At 35.1% G+C, this 16,710-nt stretch overlaps 1 protein-coding gene across 5 annotated transcripts in view; it reads left to right on the top strand.

Moving 5' to 3' along the window:
- TTC27 (tetratricopeptide repeat domain 27) overlaps positions 1-16,710 on the top strand; it is a 179,702-nt gene that overhangs the window by 7,851 nt on the left and 155,141 nt on the right. For all 5 annotated transcript variants that reach the window (XM_073214488.1, XM_073214494.1, XM_073214504.1 and 2 more), the window contains exons 5-7: positions 4,089-4,191; positions 12,654-12,818; positions 14,675-14,808. In XM_073214488.1, the coding sequence (XP_073070589.1) occupies positions 4,089-4,191; positions 12,654-12,818; positions 14,675-14,808 (402 nt within the window). The remainder of the gene's footprint in view (positions 1-4,088; positions 4,192-12,653; positions 12,819-14,674; positions 14,809-16,710) is intronic.

The following is a 16,710-nucleotide window of genomic DNA, read 5'->3' as shown; positions in this document are numbered from 1 at the left end:
GTTAGTTGTGATATCAGCAGTGTCTTGACATATGTTTTCTAAGTCTTTTTTAGGTATTTGATTTTTTAAATCTGATGAATATAAGCAAAAACCTTCTCCTGTGAGATTCATCTAGTATAAAAAGAGTTGAGTCTCTTGTAAGAGGAGTGTGTGTGTGTGTGTGTGTGTGTGTGTGTGTGTTCGTGCTGGTGTATAACTGCTCATTCTCTGAATCTGTAATATGGGTTAAAACAGCCTTCCTAGTCTTTGATGAATTCACATAAGGGCAAATGAACTAGAGAAAGAATTGCAGTACTTCTGCAGTGGATTTTAAGTACTGTTTCCTGGCTCACATTCTATCATGTTCATTATTTGGGTTGGATTTGGCAGAGCATTTTTGAATACCTGTTATATGGTTTCTTTAGGTCACATATAAATTAGGGAGAAGAAGCACACTCACAGAAAGATAAAATGTAGTAGGAGGTGACAAAAGCTACAAGAAAGATATAAAGCAAGTCTTGAAGGTTTAGTGGGATTGTGAGCTTGTGCAGTCTCTGTTGCAGCTACTCACCTCTGCCACTATCAGCTCTGCATGATGGTGTGGAAGCAGCTGCAGACAATACATAAGCAATCAGGCATGACTGCCCCAGTGAAGCTGTATGGTGGATGCTGAGACTTAAATGTCATATGCCTTTCACACATCACAAGATATATATATTTTTTAATGATTTAAAAATGTAAACACTTTTTAATTCTTGGGCTGTACAAAAATAGACATGGGCTGAATTTGACGCACAGGCTTGCTGACTCCTGTTCTGATTGTGGCCACTAGGGGAAGCAGACCCTGCATTGCCAAAAATAGAAAAATCTATATTGTATGACAAATCTCCTGATTTCTAAGTGTTGGCTGAAAATATTCAAGAAGTTGAATATTTCTGTGGGCAGAATGTAGGCTCAGTCTGTACTGTGCAAGGGCTTCCTTTCCTAAGCATTTAAGTTGAGACAAAGATGACTTAAGAAGGGAAATGATGCCCAACCACAACTCACATGAGAGCCAAAGGATTTGGACACAGTTATAGTAGCAGCGTTTTTAATAAATGGATTTCAACATGTCCTAGCAGACATATGGTCTAATTTTTCATTTTTTAGCACTTTAAGCTTGAATAAAACACTTTTTCTGATTTGATCTGAGTTAAATGGTCTTATAGACTGACTCATGCTTTGCTGTAAAGAAAATATAACCAAAGCAAGAGGCTGCCAAATGGCATTTTTTTCTTTTTAGTGAGACTAATTGGTCATTAAAGAGTGAGTGAGACAGTTTTAATTTTGATGGTGGAAAACTTTCATCAGCAAATACGTTAAGGATAATTTGGAAAATGATACATGTACTGTCAACAACTTAGGAAAACAAGTAACGGAACTGCTGCTAAGATGTCAGACATTTGTAGGGTCGCAGAGACAAGTTACCTGAATTTCTTGGCATATGTTAAACAAATTTTGTGCTTAAAACCATGTTTTCTTGTTTGTTACCATGGAAAGATATTTCTGTGCTGAACTCTTGCCTTGCAGTTAAAACAGTAAAGTTTTTTCCCTTTGGGCCTTAAATATATCATTCCCAAATGAGGATGTTAAAAGTGACTTCTTTGATAAATGAAGATGAAATGATAAAGAAGCAACACATTACTAATCCAAGTTACTTTTAACCTTTTAAGTTTGAATAGGCTGACTCCTAAGGAATATATCAAGTTGTGTATTATGATACTGTTTTTGTGGAACTTTGTAAGAGAAGATGGTGTTCCCTCAGCCCCTAATCTGTGAAGTGCATAGACTAGTATTAATAATGTGTACCTGTTGAATAAAAGAGTCTTGGCTCTGAAATAAGACCAGAGTTTGTCTGGCTCAGCTACTTAACAGCTGTGTGACCTTATGCTAGTTAATTTCTCTGAATATCAGTTTCCTTATTTATGAAGTAGAATAAGTTGATGAAGATTTATTGGGTGCCATTGGAGTACAGTGATGCTTCCTGTCTTCAAGGAGGTCAGGAACATCAGAGCAGCTCTAACAAGTGTTCAAGGAGGCCAAGAACTAACATGGCTTCTCCATCAGAGCAGCTCTAACAAGTGTTCTCATCAGGAGACAGGATCTAGAAGCTACCTTTTTCATGAACACATCAAATTTTCTATTAAGCAATTCTTGGCAAATAGAAAAAGACAATTTTATTATCTAGTAGAAAAATAGGTTATACTTGCTTTATTTTTTTCATACTCCTCTTTCCCCCAGATAAAGATTTTGGGTTAAGAGTTGATTTATACATTTTGATTGTTAAAGAGTTCAGCATCTTATATTGTATGTTTTCTTAAAAGAGCAGTCTCCTTGACTGGCTCTATCTAAATTTCCATGTCTAGAAAAGGAAAGAATATGCTGCCAAACCTGACTCACTGCTGACAGCAGATAAGGGACAGATAGCTGTAATGTAGCCTGATTTTTTTTTTTGGCCTAAGTGATAGGAAAAGAATGCAAATGAGGCAATACCTCAGGGAATTAAATTTAAAATGATGGGCAACTTCCTTCTCTTAGATAATTCTGCCTTGCCTTACATGGACTGAGGAAACAGCATTAATAATTAGAAAGGATTTTGTCATAGTGTCAGAATTCATTTGTATTGCAGTATTGTTGAAACAGTGGTATGTAGCAGTTTAGAAGGGAACCAGGCAATTTTACTCCTTAATCAAATTAAGAAATTAAGTTAAAGTAAAAAAATTGCTTTTTGTAATTAACCATGGTCTCCTATTGGTAGGTATTGCATTTTCAAAAGGGAAAATTAATTTCTTTCACCTTCATGCAATATATTTCAAAGTGACATAGCTGTAATTAATTTAGATAATTTGACGTATGATCATACTTGATACTTTAATGAGACCATCAAAAATACTTTATCTTATATCATATTCATACACACATACAGGCACATAGGAAGATCTAGAAGACTATAAACCTTTGTCATGAATTTTTCTGGAGGACGGGAATGTGCTTCCATATTGGCTACTTGCTTGTTTCTGTTCTTTTTTCTTTTTTTTTAATAAGACAAATTGATCAAGTAAGAATAAGTATCAGAGAATAGAGAAAAAGGTAATATGTTCTCTGTGTGTTGGTCAAGACAATTTATAAGATGTGATCTCTATCCTTAAAAATATTTGGACCAGGTAGAGTTATCCACTTGAAAATAAGTGCTGTTTAATGTGGTGCTTATTCTAGGAAGACTGTAGAAGTTCAGAGAAATGACTGACCAATGTATGCCATGCTAGCGGAGAAGGTTTCATGGAACAGGTTTCACAAAGCGATGGAAGGGATGTTCCTAGGTGTTTCTTACTATGTGTCTGTGCAAAGTCCTTTGCTTTGAGGAGGATACAGAGATGAGTAGGATGTGATTTCTCATCTTATTGAATAGCTGGCAGACAATATCGGAAGCTAGGGATGACATACATGAATATAGTGAGCTGTGTTTACAAAGGGTGGTACAGATAATGTGATGGAAGTTCAGGCAAGGGGAAGAATTACCCCCATGGGAGGTTCTTGAAGGAGGCAAGGAGTTGGTGCTTGGCTTATGGCACTGATAGCATGCCACAGCAGAGCCAGAGGCTTACAGCAGATTTCTCATTTATTATTTATTTATGTATTTATTAAGGTATCATTGATATACAATCTTATGAAGGTTTCACATTAACAACATTGTGGTTTCAACATTCACCCATATTCTCAAATTCCACCCCCAACCCCATAGCAATCACTGTCCATCAGTGTAGTGAGATACAGCAGACATTTTAAAGGAGGAGGTCATTTAAGTTCCAAATGGCATCACGAAGGCTAACTGGCTTAAAATACAGGCTTTGAGAGAACAGCGGACAGATGTTATTCTTGCCCAAGAGGTAGAAGTGAATTTGGGTATTATTATTATTGAAGACATAACAGTAGATGGATACTCTTAGTGATGAAGAAGTTCAATTTCACAAAAGTAAAAAAGAAATTCTAACAATTAATTTAAATTAATGTAAAAATTTTTTTCCAGAGGGTCCTTTTACCTCAGCTTATGTGGTGCTTTCCTTTTCTAGAGCTTGCCCTGGTGGACTTTGAGGTGTGTGAATATTCATCAGCACTTGCTCGAGGAACGCTCACCTCAGCTGTTTGCTCTGGCTGAAGACTCTATTGATCAAGGTATGGGGCAAATTTTGTTTGATATGGAAATGTAGCTCCATTCTCATTTCTTGGCTGAAACATTCCTTTTTAGTTTATTCTTTGACAGGTAATAGTAACTTTTTGTTTGAAGTTGTTTCATTTTGTTATTTATTTCTGGGTATGGAATATCATGAATTATTAGGGTGTCAGATTATACAATATCTTTTGTCTTTGAGTTTTAAAAGAGGCAATCACCGTCATTTATATTACCTATGTAGGAAGAGTGATTTGTTCTGTGTAGATCACCATGATTTTATAACGAATTGCTTAAACATATATTAATATTTTCTCTGTTGTTTAAGAAGCTTCGTTGGAAACAAATGTAAACTCCCTTTATTTAAAAAAAACCCTTAGCTCATGAGCTCGAGTAAATTATGCCAGAGTACATACAGAATAGGAAATTATCCTACATTCTTTTGAGTACATGAAAAAAGGTCTCATTTGTTTAACATGTGATAGAAAATGCATTTAAGGATGACAGTGGGTTAGAGAGGCATTTTTACATTTTGTTTTTATTATTTTTTATTGTAATATGTACATATAGAAAGGTGCCTACAATATAAGTGAAAAATTTACCAAGTATAAAACACACATTCATGTAAATACCTCCCGTGGCCCTTGGTGCTGATACCCTTTATGTTTTCTGGGGAAGCATTTTGAAAAGGGATTCTTGGGGACCTTGACACTTGAGGGTACTTTAATTCCTTGAGCTTTTGGAATGATTATTCTTGGCAAAAGTTGTAAAACAAAACAAAACAAGAGAAAAGAGAAATTCTCTGTTATGAAGGAAATCTTGAACACAAATAGACTTGGACTCTGCAGTGAGCTTCTGAGTTACAGAGAAGAGAGTTGACTTTAGGTGTGTCTAATTACAAAGTGCGTGCTCCTTTAGGTTGCAAGGGTTTGGAGAAATATGTATATATATGTATGCATAGATGTGCACAGTAATAACCCTTATCCAGTTTCTCTGGTTGACCGTGGTCTGGAAGCAGTTGATCCTCTTGATGAATATCATAAGGTCAGTAGTAGCCTAACACTACGTCGCAATGCCTGCATCATTCACTTCACTTCATCTCTTCACACAGGCATTTTATCATCTCACATCATCATAAGGAGAAGGGTAGGTACAGTACAATAAAATATTTTAAGAGAGAGACAGGTCACATTCACATCACTTTTATTACAGTATGTTATAATTATTCTACTTTATTAGTTGTTAATCCCTTACTGTGCCTAATTTATTAATTACACTTTATCATAGGTACATATGTATAAGAAAAAATTTAGTATTTCTAGGGTTTGGTGGTTTCAGACATCCACTGGGGGTCTTGGAACGCAATCCCCGTGGATAAGGTGGGAACTACCGTGTAAGGAGTGAGGGCAGTGGTGGTCAGCATCACCGTGGGTGCAGAGGCAGTGATCTGCACTGGATGGAGGTAGTAGTTTCATAAAGGCACAAAATAATTCCTCCCGCCTATGTAATTGCAAGAAGCTCTTGTACCTTTCAGGAGTCTCTTTCCTTCAAGGGTACATCTGTGTATTAACAAGCTAGGCTAGAATGCACTAGAGAGGACATTAGTTTGTGCACTAATATTAATAAGCTAGGTGATTGGTTTGAAACTAATTTCTCAATTTTTATTTTGTTCTGGGACAGAAATACATAAGCATATGCTAATCTGAGATAAAATGAATATCTATACATGATTCAGAAAGAGAATACTAAGGGAAGATTATTCAGTCAGTATAATAATTGATTCATTTATGTTGTTTATACCAGAGCTTAGATCTGTATTCTTTCAGGATGTTATGTAATGTAAGGCTATGGACAAGCGAAGGCATGTTAGATCAAACTTTATAAATATAAACAACTGTTTATTTTACCATGGGATTTAAACCTGATGTGATAGCAGATTAGTTGCTTTATTACATGTAAGGAGTTTACTTTTGTGCATAGTAATATTTCTTCAGGAAAAATCTGTCATTTTCCTGCAGAAATCTGTAGTTTAGTGCTTTTGGATTGTAAAAGATTTTTATGAGCAAATTTAGCCTATTGAACCATCTGTATTTTCAGTAAGATTGTAAAACTCTCTAGGTTGTGAGCTCCTTGAAGGTTGACCTGTTTTGTTTCACTCCTTTCTACTTAGCATGGTGCCTAGAAACTAGTAAATAGTACATATTTGTTGACTAGCAACAGCTACTGTTTACTGAACTCCTTCTATATGCATTTTTTAGGAGAGAAGTTGTAGAACTCTATTTGTCCTCTAGTGTGATAGCAGTTTTTATCTGAGTTAACTTCTATACAAGAGTTTTTTTTTAAATTGAATATTATAGAAGTTATGAGAAAATCAATCCTACCCAGATACTATATGGGACTTTGTCTCATAATAGTGTTGCCTATGTGTGGAGTTCTCTTCAGAATGAATTATGAAGTGGGAGTTGGAGAAATTAAGACCTGAAGCCCCAGTTAGGAGACATCATTTTCTTCTAATTTTAGTAAAATGAAAAATGTGTAGACTAAGTCTTGCCCCATTCATGCCACTGCATATTTCTGAAATGAATTGAGATACACTTCAGAAACAAATTTAGAAATTTAGTGCAAGAAAGAAAGAAGAATGGCAATAAGCTTCTAGTTCATGAAATTGGGTAAAAATTTGAAAACCAAGGATGTATTGAATGTCTTTGATAGTAATGGAGAAAACAGTTTATTTTTTCCAGAGGATGGTGAAAATATTTGAAATAAGATGGTATCAGGATTCAGCCCACTATTTAATCATGTAAAAAGATAATTACGTTATACTGTATAGGATATTACATGGTTTCCAGTGCTTCATTATACTGTTTTGGGTATATGAAAAAAAAAAAGGTGTTACTGGGAGGCTTTTTTGCCTTTTTTTTTTTTTTTTAAAGTAGATCAAGTTTGGTTGCAGTTGCTATAGGGGAAGTCACGTTTCTTCCCTTAATTACATATTATATAAATCTGCATTATGTCTACATCTTTACTGCATTATGTCTACTAATGTTCATAATGATGACCCTTAATTATTAAGAAAAAAGTACTTTCCTTCTGTGCCATTTTATTTTATTTTTTCAATTTTAGTTTTTTAAAGTGTGCAATGTGATATATTTTGATGTTATACTCCATTTTAAAAGGTAGTAACCATTTGGTATGTTTTAGAGAGAATTCTTTTCTAAGAGGTAAAATTAAATTCCCAAACAGAAAAGGTTTACTACGATATCTGGAAAATATGACTCTCAGTGACTCATTCCCCAAGTGGTCTCAATCCTTTTCTGCAGTGTATTTTAGCATATTGTTTGATTTGCCATGCAACTAAGAATTTTTATGTTGTTCTAGGCTGATCAATGACATTTTTCATTTTATCTCGTCATAAATTGGTCCATTTTGGCTATGTCTGAATAAGGTCTGCAGATAGTCTTAAATGGCAACATTTAATACCACAATTCTATTTCAAAAAATATTTTGTCCTGGGATTTGGCCCAAATGTTGACCAAGCAGTCAGTTATACTGAAATAGTTTTCAGAGTCCAGAGAAGGATATTGTATTTGAAACCTTGCCCTTGAAAGATCATCAAAAAGTTGGCAGGATTTTTTTTTCAGTCCTTGAAACATAAGCAAACATTTTATGAACAACTGTGATCTTTATATTTTTGTCCAGGAATGTTACATCAGTACAGTTTAGTAGATTAGAGCCCATCAGAATGTCAGCATAACTTTGTTGGACTGATCACATCTATGGAAGGAGTAAGTTAGACTCTTGAACAGTGTGCTCCTCAGCACCATCTTAGCCACTTTTTCAGATATCACAGCAATGGAACCATGCTTCTCTAAAGACTGCTTAAGGGCACACACCATTTATTGTGGGGTTGGATCCTGAAAACTGTGGAGTGCATGAGATGTCATATTGTGGTTTAGCTATTTGAAGATGAGCTTATGAAGAAGTCACTGTCTAAGAGAAAACAGGTTAAAATGTTATATGTTACAGTTCTGCTGTAACATCTGCAGCAGTTTTCTGACTTTAGGGTTAGATTGTTTCCACATGGAAAGAGTTGTTCAAGAGATTAGTTTCTTGGTGACTGATGTATTTCTTTATTAAAAAAATTGATACTTTGGAATGAATGTTATTAATGTACTAAATATGATTAATCATAATTATCCATAGGGATTTCATTTTAACATAGCATTCAAATAATCGCATGAGAACAGGTTTTGTTTTTAAATGTACCAGTTGCCTTTTGATCCAGAAGGTCATGAATATTCATTTCTGTGAAGAACCTACTGATTTGTTAAAATAATAATTGGATGTCTATTGGGTCAACATACTCCTATTTTTATTTAAACCTTGAGTTATCCAAACCTCAAAACCTAGTGTTCATAGTTGATTCATTATTTTCCATCCGTGCATATCTAAGCCAGTTCTTAAATCTTATCCATTCTTCCCTAAGGGTCCCAAGTCCATCCTTCTTTCCGATTTCTACAACTCAGTCCTGCAACTCAACCCAGTCCACGTCCAAAATCTTTCGTTTGGAATGGCCCCTTAGAGATTATCTTGTCCAGCTAACTAACTCATTTTTAAAAAGAACTGAGACTCAGATTGCCCAAGAATCAGAACTATGATCTAGAGTTTCCAACTCAAAGTCCTGCTTACTTTTCTTACAATTACATTTCTCCAAACTGGTCAGTAAGGCAGAATTCTAGTATCTAATAAAATAATGCAGTTAATATTTTCTCTCCTGTTTACTCCATACCAAGCACTGTTTTAAGTCTTTAAATATATTAACTAGTTTATTCCTTACAACAACTCTGTGAGATAGAACTGACTTACTTAGTGTTATTAGGACAGTTTAAATTTGATAGTCTTCTTAGACCTGAATCAGCTTTCACAACCTAACAAGTCTACTTAAGCACACAAATGGCCTTTTTGTAATATTTTGTGAGGATTTTTTAAAAACTCTGGCAAAGCTTCACATCCCCTGATACATGTTTGCATCCAGAACCTTTACTGATGGGAAGATCACTGTCATTGATAACTAAGCAAAACTGTATCACTTGAGAATTGTGCTAAGATCATAGAAGGTTTCTGAGAGTAATGGCTAGACACTCAGAAATAATGGGCAGGAAAAAGGAAAAGAAAGTTGAGAAAGAAGTACTCACCAAGAACACTGAGTATCATCAAATTCAGCTTGAATTTGGGGTGCATGGAGGAAATCTGAAAAATTTTTCTGTGTGCAAAGTTCATGTTTGGATGCCTGTCTGCCTTTGAAGCAAGACAAACACATCTTGACTTAATCTCTTTGAGTCCAGAGAATATCTAAAAGGCTGGCAGTAAAAAGAAAAATACTATCTTTCTTTTTCAGACTCAATTTTAATTTCAGTTCACAGTATGACAAAGAATATCTATTTCTTAGCTATAGGTGTTTCTGTCAGATTACTAGGTGATAAAGTAGATTGGATTTTGTAACATCACCTCTACACCTTTGTCCTTCCTCTGCCAGCTCCATCACCTCTGTTTTTCTAATAAGCTTGGATTGAAATCCTGGCTTTGCCACTTAACAACTGCGGGTAAAATTGCAATATTTCCAGAACCTCTTACCTGGCCTTAGTCCATCTCCATATCAGTAGGTGATTCCATGGTGTAGTGAGGGCATATCTGGACCAGAGACGTTGGGTGGGTCCCTTTTTGCAGCCAGGCCATGAGAGACACGGGTGAGCAGAAGTGGATGACTGCTTGTGAACAATAAACAGAATTTTTCCACTTTATTTCTCCCTGTGGCTGATTTTGGTTTCAAAGGTAATTTGGCCCAGGCTGGGACACAGATTTTTCCCCACAGAGTTACAACTCAGGTGACTAGTCAGCAAGCTGTCTGAGTTCAATTTTAATGAACTAAATGGGGATAATGTCAACTTCAAAACGTCATTGTGAGAATTAAATAATATGTAGAAGTCGTAGTGTTAGGCAGACGAGACATTCAGTAAATATCATTTCCCTTTCTGCTTGAATGATAGAAAACTGATTCTCAGTCTTTGGACATTGGAAGTACATTTTCTGCTCATTCATTATGGAATTTTTCTTGTGGATTGCTGTGATGTGCTGACTAACCCATTACTGGACACATTTGTGAGGGATAATTTGGCAAGGATACTGTAGAGGGATGTATGAGATAATTTGTAGACACCTCCTGCAATGTGTGTATGTCAGCGAGCCTCTTTGTTACATATAGCTAATTTTGACAGCCATTTTATATTTCAGATACTATTTACTAGATTATAATTTTCCCACCTTTTCAAGTCAGGTATTTAGAGAAGTACATTAGAATCTAACTGCTAAGCCAATATTTATTGTGTATTTCATACATGTACTTAGATATGTATGTATATATATATATAGTGTTATCCTTTATACATTTTACATGTGTGTGTATAATTGTTTCCCTTTTTTATGAGGGAAACTATCTGTAAACTTATCTCTTCCTTAGATTTTCTGTATTGTTATTTATAGAATCATTTGGTACTTTGTATCATCACCTGTGTTATCTTATTTTTATAGCATGATTTAGACAAATAAGGAAGAGCGGTTTATGAATCATATCTCCTATGATTATGTGTCATTAAGGAGGTTATGTGTTTATAATATCCTTATCTTTGCGCTGGGAACATGTGAGTGCTCAGAGAATGCTACCTGTGAACTATTATTATATGTGTCTTCCTCATCTCATCATTTAATTTTAAATTAAAGATTTCATCAAATATTTAAAATTCTTTAAGAGCAGGGACTATGTAATATATATACTTCACATATTATGGACTGAACATTTTACTCAATAGATTTTTTTTGGTGTAGTTTTTTACTTTATTCATGTAGATCTTAAGCCTATAGCTGATTAATTTTGAGTAATGTATTCAGTTCGTGTTACCAAGACCCAGATTAAGATAAAGAACATTCTTATCACCGCAGAAACATTTCACTCTTTTACTCTGCCCCTAGAGACAATCCATTATTCTAATTTCTATTATCAAAGATTACTTTTGTCAGTTCTTGAACTTCACATAAATGGACTCAGACTGTATGTACTCTTTTTTTGACTAGCTTCTTTTGTTTGAGTCAAGATTCTTCCACTTCTTTGACAAGATTCTTCCAGTGATAAATTGCATTTATCAGCAATTTGTTTTTTTTCATTCCATTGCATAAATATACCATAGTTTGTTTATCCATTCTCCTAATGATGAGTTAGGACCTCCAACTGACTAAGATACACATCAAACACATTTAGGTTGTTTCCAGTTTGGTGCTGTTACAAATAAAGCTGCCATGACCATTTTTGTGCAGAATTTTTGTCATTTGTTTCTCTTGGGTAGGTAAAGGTGTATATGTGTACAGAATTTTAAGAGATGCTAATGCTTATTGATTAAATGCTCCCACAAGACATTAAAGCTTATTAATTAAATTAATGATTATTTAGATTTACCATTTTTAATGTTCTTTATTCCTTCATTCATCTCCAACCATTCATCTAGAATAAAATTCCTTCTGCTTGAGATTTAGTGCCCCTCTGCTTGTGGCTAACATTGTTAGGTTTGGTTTGTCTGAGTCAATCTTTATTTCACCTTTGTTTGTTTGTTTGTTTTATTGAAGTATTGTTGTTTTTCAATCTTATATTGGTTTCAAGTATACAACACAGTATTTCAGCAGTTCTCCATATTATTAAATCTTCACCCCCAGTAGTGCAGTTACTATCAGATGTTAGAGAATCACTGGCTGTATTCTCCATGCTGTACTACCATCCCTGTGACCAATTTACATTATGATCAGAATTTTTGTACCTTTTTATCTGCACCCCCTCCCCACCCAGCTACCCCAACCCCTTTCTCATGGTAATCACCAGTCAATTCTCAGTGTCTATGCATCGACTGTTACTTTGTTCATTTTGTTTTGTTTTGTTGTGTTTTTATAGTCCACAAGTAAGTGAAATCATATCGTTTTGTCTTTCTCTACCTGGCTTATTTCTCTTAGCATAATACCCTCTAGGTCCATCCATGTTGTCACAAATGGCAGTATTTCTTTTTTTTTAATAGCTGAATAATATTTCGTTGTGTATATGTATCCATTCATTTATTGATGGACACTTTGGTTGCTTCCATATCTTGGCTATTGCAAATAATGCTGCGATAAACATAGCAGGTGCATGTATCTTTTTGAATCAGGGATTTTGTTTTCTTTGGGTAAATTCCTAGAAGTGGAATTACTGGGTTGTATGGTACTTCTATTTTAAGTTTTTTTTTGCAAAACTCCAGACTGCTTTCCACAGTGGCTGCACCAATTTACATTCCCACCAGCAATGTAGGAGGTCTCCTTTTCTCCACATCCTCATTTACTCAGTCTATCTTTATTTTCATCAGTTTTAAATGTTTCATCTTTTGTCTTGCAGTGATGAAACTAGAGAATCTATTTATTGATGATTCTGGCAAATATTTGGCTATTCAATTCCATCTGGAATGTGCTTACGTATTTTTATATTACTATGAATATAAAAAAGCAAAAGATCAGTTTGACATTGCTAAAGACATCAGCAAATTACAAATTAATTTAACAGGTAAGACTTTTTCCTTTTGTGAGTAATTGATTTGTTTTAGTGATAAAACTAATATATACACTGGCAGTTTGGCTGTGTAGTATGGTTGTAGTTGATTTTTTATGTCCTTTGCTTTACAAAAAAATAGATTGAACTTTTGACCATTTGGCTGTGGATGTGACCCTATTAAAGTCCCTCCTGACTCCCAAGTTGTAGTTTGACGTCTTAACATTGCCCTTTCTAATAAATACTTACCTTGCTTTTTGGTATTCTTTAAGAACAGAAATTTTTAACTATTCTGTTTAGATATTTAACACTCACAATACAATTTAATATGATTTAATACAAAAACCCTTAAAATGTCTGGCAAATAGTTGGCACTCAGTAAAGAATTGTTGAGTGAACAAATAAATTACAGAATTTCTCCAAAAACCTCTGTGTTAATTCTGAATGCCAAATAAGAAACATTGGTTTCTTTTTATCTGTTGCTGTATCCCTAATCTCACAATACAACTGGCATTCAATATTGAATACGCTAATGAAAGTCAGACATCATTAGTTGATCACACCATTTTTACCTGTGGAATTTCGGCTCAGCATTCCAAGCTGTGATTACCAGTCTGGGAATGTTGAAATGACTGAACCGGTTTGTCTTCTTTAGCATAGGTCTAGTTTATCTCCAAGACCCATTTTTAGCCATTAGGTTCTTTGCTGCTTATTGAGTTGGCCTGTCAATAAAATCCTTAAAATGTATTATAAGTTAAATATGAGTTTGTGACCTAGTCTGGGATCTTAACCATCTTTTATTACATTGTTTGTGTTGGAGAAAAGTATTAAACATTCTTCTTATAACTTTTGTTGTAACAATGGCCATGGTAAGTTGAAGTCTTCTCTGTATTTGAAAATAGAGTTATATGTAACATAACTTGTGAGGTTAATTTCAAAGATCATACTTTTGAAATATTTTGGTCTTCAGGGAAATTTTTTGGACTGTTTAAAAACTCATAGCACAGTACTCTGTCTAGTTAGCTTTAACTATTGATACATTAACTAGCTAGTTCTTCATATTTTGTTCCAAGTTAGGAGTGAAGAACTTAAAATACAAACGTGGTGCTCACAAATATAAAATGAGAATCAGATTATTAGTTTTTTCCATTCAGTTGTAGCTTTACTATAAAAAAGTAAGTTGCATTAGACCATCTCAGTAGCTATTTTCAGTGTAACATGTTTAAAAAGTTGATGTATAACTTAGAGCCAGACTCATCACACGATAAAATCCAGACTTCTTGGACTGGTCTTTGGAATCAAGGTCTTTGTAATCTGATTCTTGCCAGAGAATGGATGTTAGAACTTTTGATTCTCTTAAAGCTAGTTATTTCTGCAGCAAGTTATTTCAGATACAGAATAAAAAAATATTGATATTAAATGAAGCCAGACAGTGTAACAGACTGGGATTTAGGCCCCTGGAGACCCTGGCTTTAAGCTCTGGCTCTGATTCTAAGAAGCCCTGTGATCTTCAGCAAGCGGCCACACCTCAGACCCTCCATTTTTTCATCTTTTATATGGAGATGATAGTATTTCTTCTACCTTTGAAACTTAATGAGTTACTCCTTTTTGAGGAAGGAAATAGTTTGATGCAAAAGTAAGTGTGTGAAATCAAGTGGCAGACATCCTGGGTTTGAATTCTAGCCCAGAGCTTATTGGCTTTATCATTTTGTAAGTCATTTTAAAATCGTCATTGGACTTCAGGTTTCTCCTATGTGAAATAGAGAAAATGCCTTATAAACTTTAAAGTGCTATGAAAATATTACTCCTTATAACTGTACAGTAGATCTGATTGACAAGTCAATAAATATAATTTTATATATTTTTTTCAGGTGCTTTGGGAAAAAGGACACAGTTCCAGGAAAATTATGTGGCACAACTTATTCTAGATGTAAGAAGGGGAGAGGATGTCTTTTCAGATTGTGAGTTCAGCCCAGCACCCACTCCTCAGGAACATTTAACCAAGGTGAGTAGGATTGTAAGGTATTTAAATTAACCTCCAAGGGTAACAGTTTTAATAGGTGAGTTTTATAGAAACCCTGAACTGGGTGGGAAGACCTTAATTTTATCTGTTCTTGAGCTTTTTCAAGGTGGCTTGGGAGCAAAAAAAGCCCCCAAAATGCAACCCCATGTTTAAGCCTTTTTTACCCTTAAGTAGAGATAAAATGTTACTTTTCTTCTCAACTTCAGTAAATAAGAATTAATAATGCAGTTAGTTATGTGTTACCGACCTCCCTGAAGAAATCCAAAGGCAGACTGAGTAGATATTAATGTTCTAGTTGCTACCATATTTATTGCCTTACTTTTGCCTTCTGTGGATACTTTTGAACATTGAGAGACCTTGAAATTTCTTGGGCCCTTTTTAAATATGCAAACAGGTGATCAGAACTCCTTTTCTGATCTGTCTTTTTACTCTGTCATTATTGGGCTGGTCCTACCTTAGTTCTTCTTGAGCTGCCAAATGTATTCTTCCCTGGTAGCTTAAATTTATGGCGGTCATTGGCATTTGTGTTTTCTTATCCCAGAGACCCCAGACCAACACTCTTAGGTGTCCTGTGGTTGCTGTCACTGCCCTGGAAGCCCATGTCTTGCTGCTCTTTATTACAGAGCCTGCAGATGAATTTATCTTAGATACACTGTATGCTAAAATTTTCTTCTTTACTGAAAGTAGCACCAGGATGGGGACTGGGGACGGGAAGGAAGAGTGCTAGCAGGTGAAGTCCCAAGGAAGGCCTCTGATGAGACACTGCACACCTCTTGGGCCTGCTCCCAGCGTTGTCTGGCTTGCTTTTGTGGTAACTTCAGGGAGGAACCGCTGTTGGTTCTCAGAGGGGAAGGAAGGAAGGAAGGGAAAGATGTCAATGTCGATCTCAGGGATGAGATCACGCAAGGTGTGGTTTATGCTTCCTCAGGTGGGTTGAGCCACAGCTGGACAGGTGTTTGTGTTGCTGCTGGTCAGGGAACTGTGCTGTTCCTTGCTTCCTCCTTATATATACTGGACTGTCCTCCTTGCACCTTTTCATATAACCCAAGTCCAGTCCTAAGTCTTAGATTAATGTCGTAAGCTTGATTTTTAGGCCAAAGCACAGCTTTGATGAAAACAGATTTAATTCTGCAATCCAGGCATTTAATTCACTAATCTATTGTTTTTTTATATGGAGTTCGCCTGTTGAAAAATATCTCCTATGATGATAAACAGGATATGATGACTGTTATGAGGAATGTATAAAAATGATGTACAATTTAATGTAATATGTTTTATCTTTCATATTTGAAAGAAAATATATTCGGGTAACCTTATGATCTCCATTAATTACTACTAAAGGGTAGAAAGTGTAAATTATGTGATGTAGGTTTGGATTAAATAGAAACAGCTTTATACTCATGGTTGGGAGGTAGATCTTATTTAATTATAGATAATACATCCTTATGTCATAGACACTTCAGTTATAAAATCCACTACTTGTTTAATAACCACTCTTCAGGGAAAAAAGCACTGTCATATTTTAGTCATTTCAAAATATTCCGATGGTTAGAAATAGTACAGTGTGAAAATATGTATCTGAGAATTGAGGAAGTACAGTAATTTTACTGCCAGTGAGGAACATAATGTTTCCCAGGTATTTAATGTGTCACTAATGGGGAATTACAAACTAAAGCTATTGGATATTAGGAATTAGTAAGCCAAAAATTATGAGCCACCCAATGTGGAGATCAAACACACAGTCTCTGTGTTAGTTGTTCAATTGTTGCATGGAGGAGAATAAATTAAAATTGTGTATTCACAGAAAAGACAAAGGCATATGTGATCAGCATCACTTAAAAGGAAATATGTATTAAATGCTAAATATGTTGAATCCCACACATT

Source organism: Manis javanica, chromosome 1 (assembly GCF_040802235.1).
Source record: "Manis javanica isolate MJ-LG chromosome 1, MJ_LKY, whole genome shotgun sequence".
NCBI lineage: Eukaryota > Metazoa > Chordata > Mammalia > Pholidota > Manidae > Manis > Manis javanica.
This window is presented reverse-complemented; position numbering and strand designations above follow the sequence as displayed.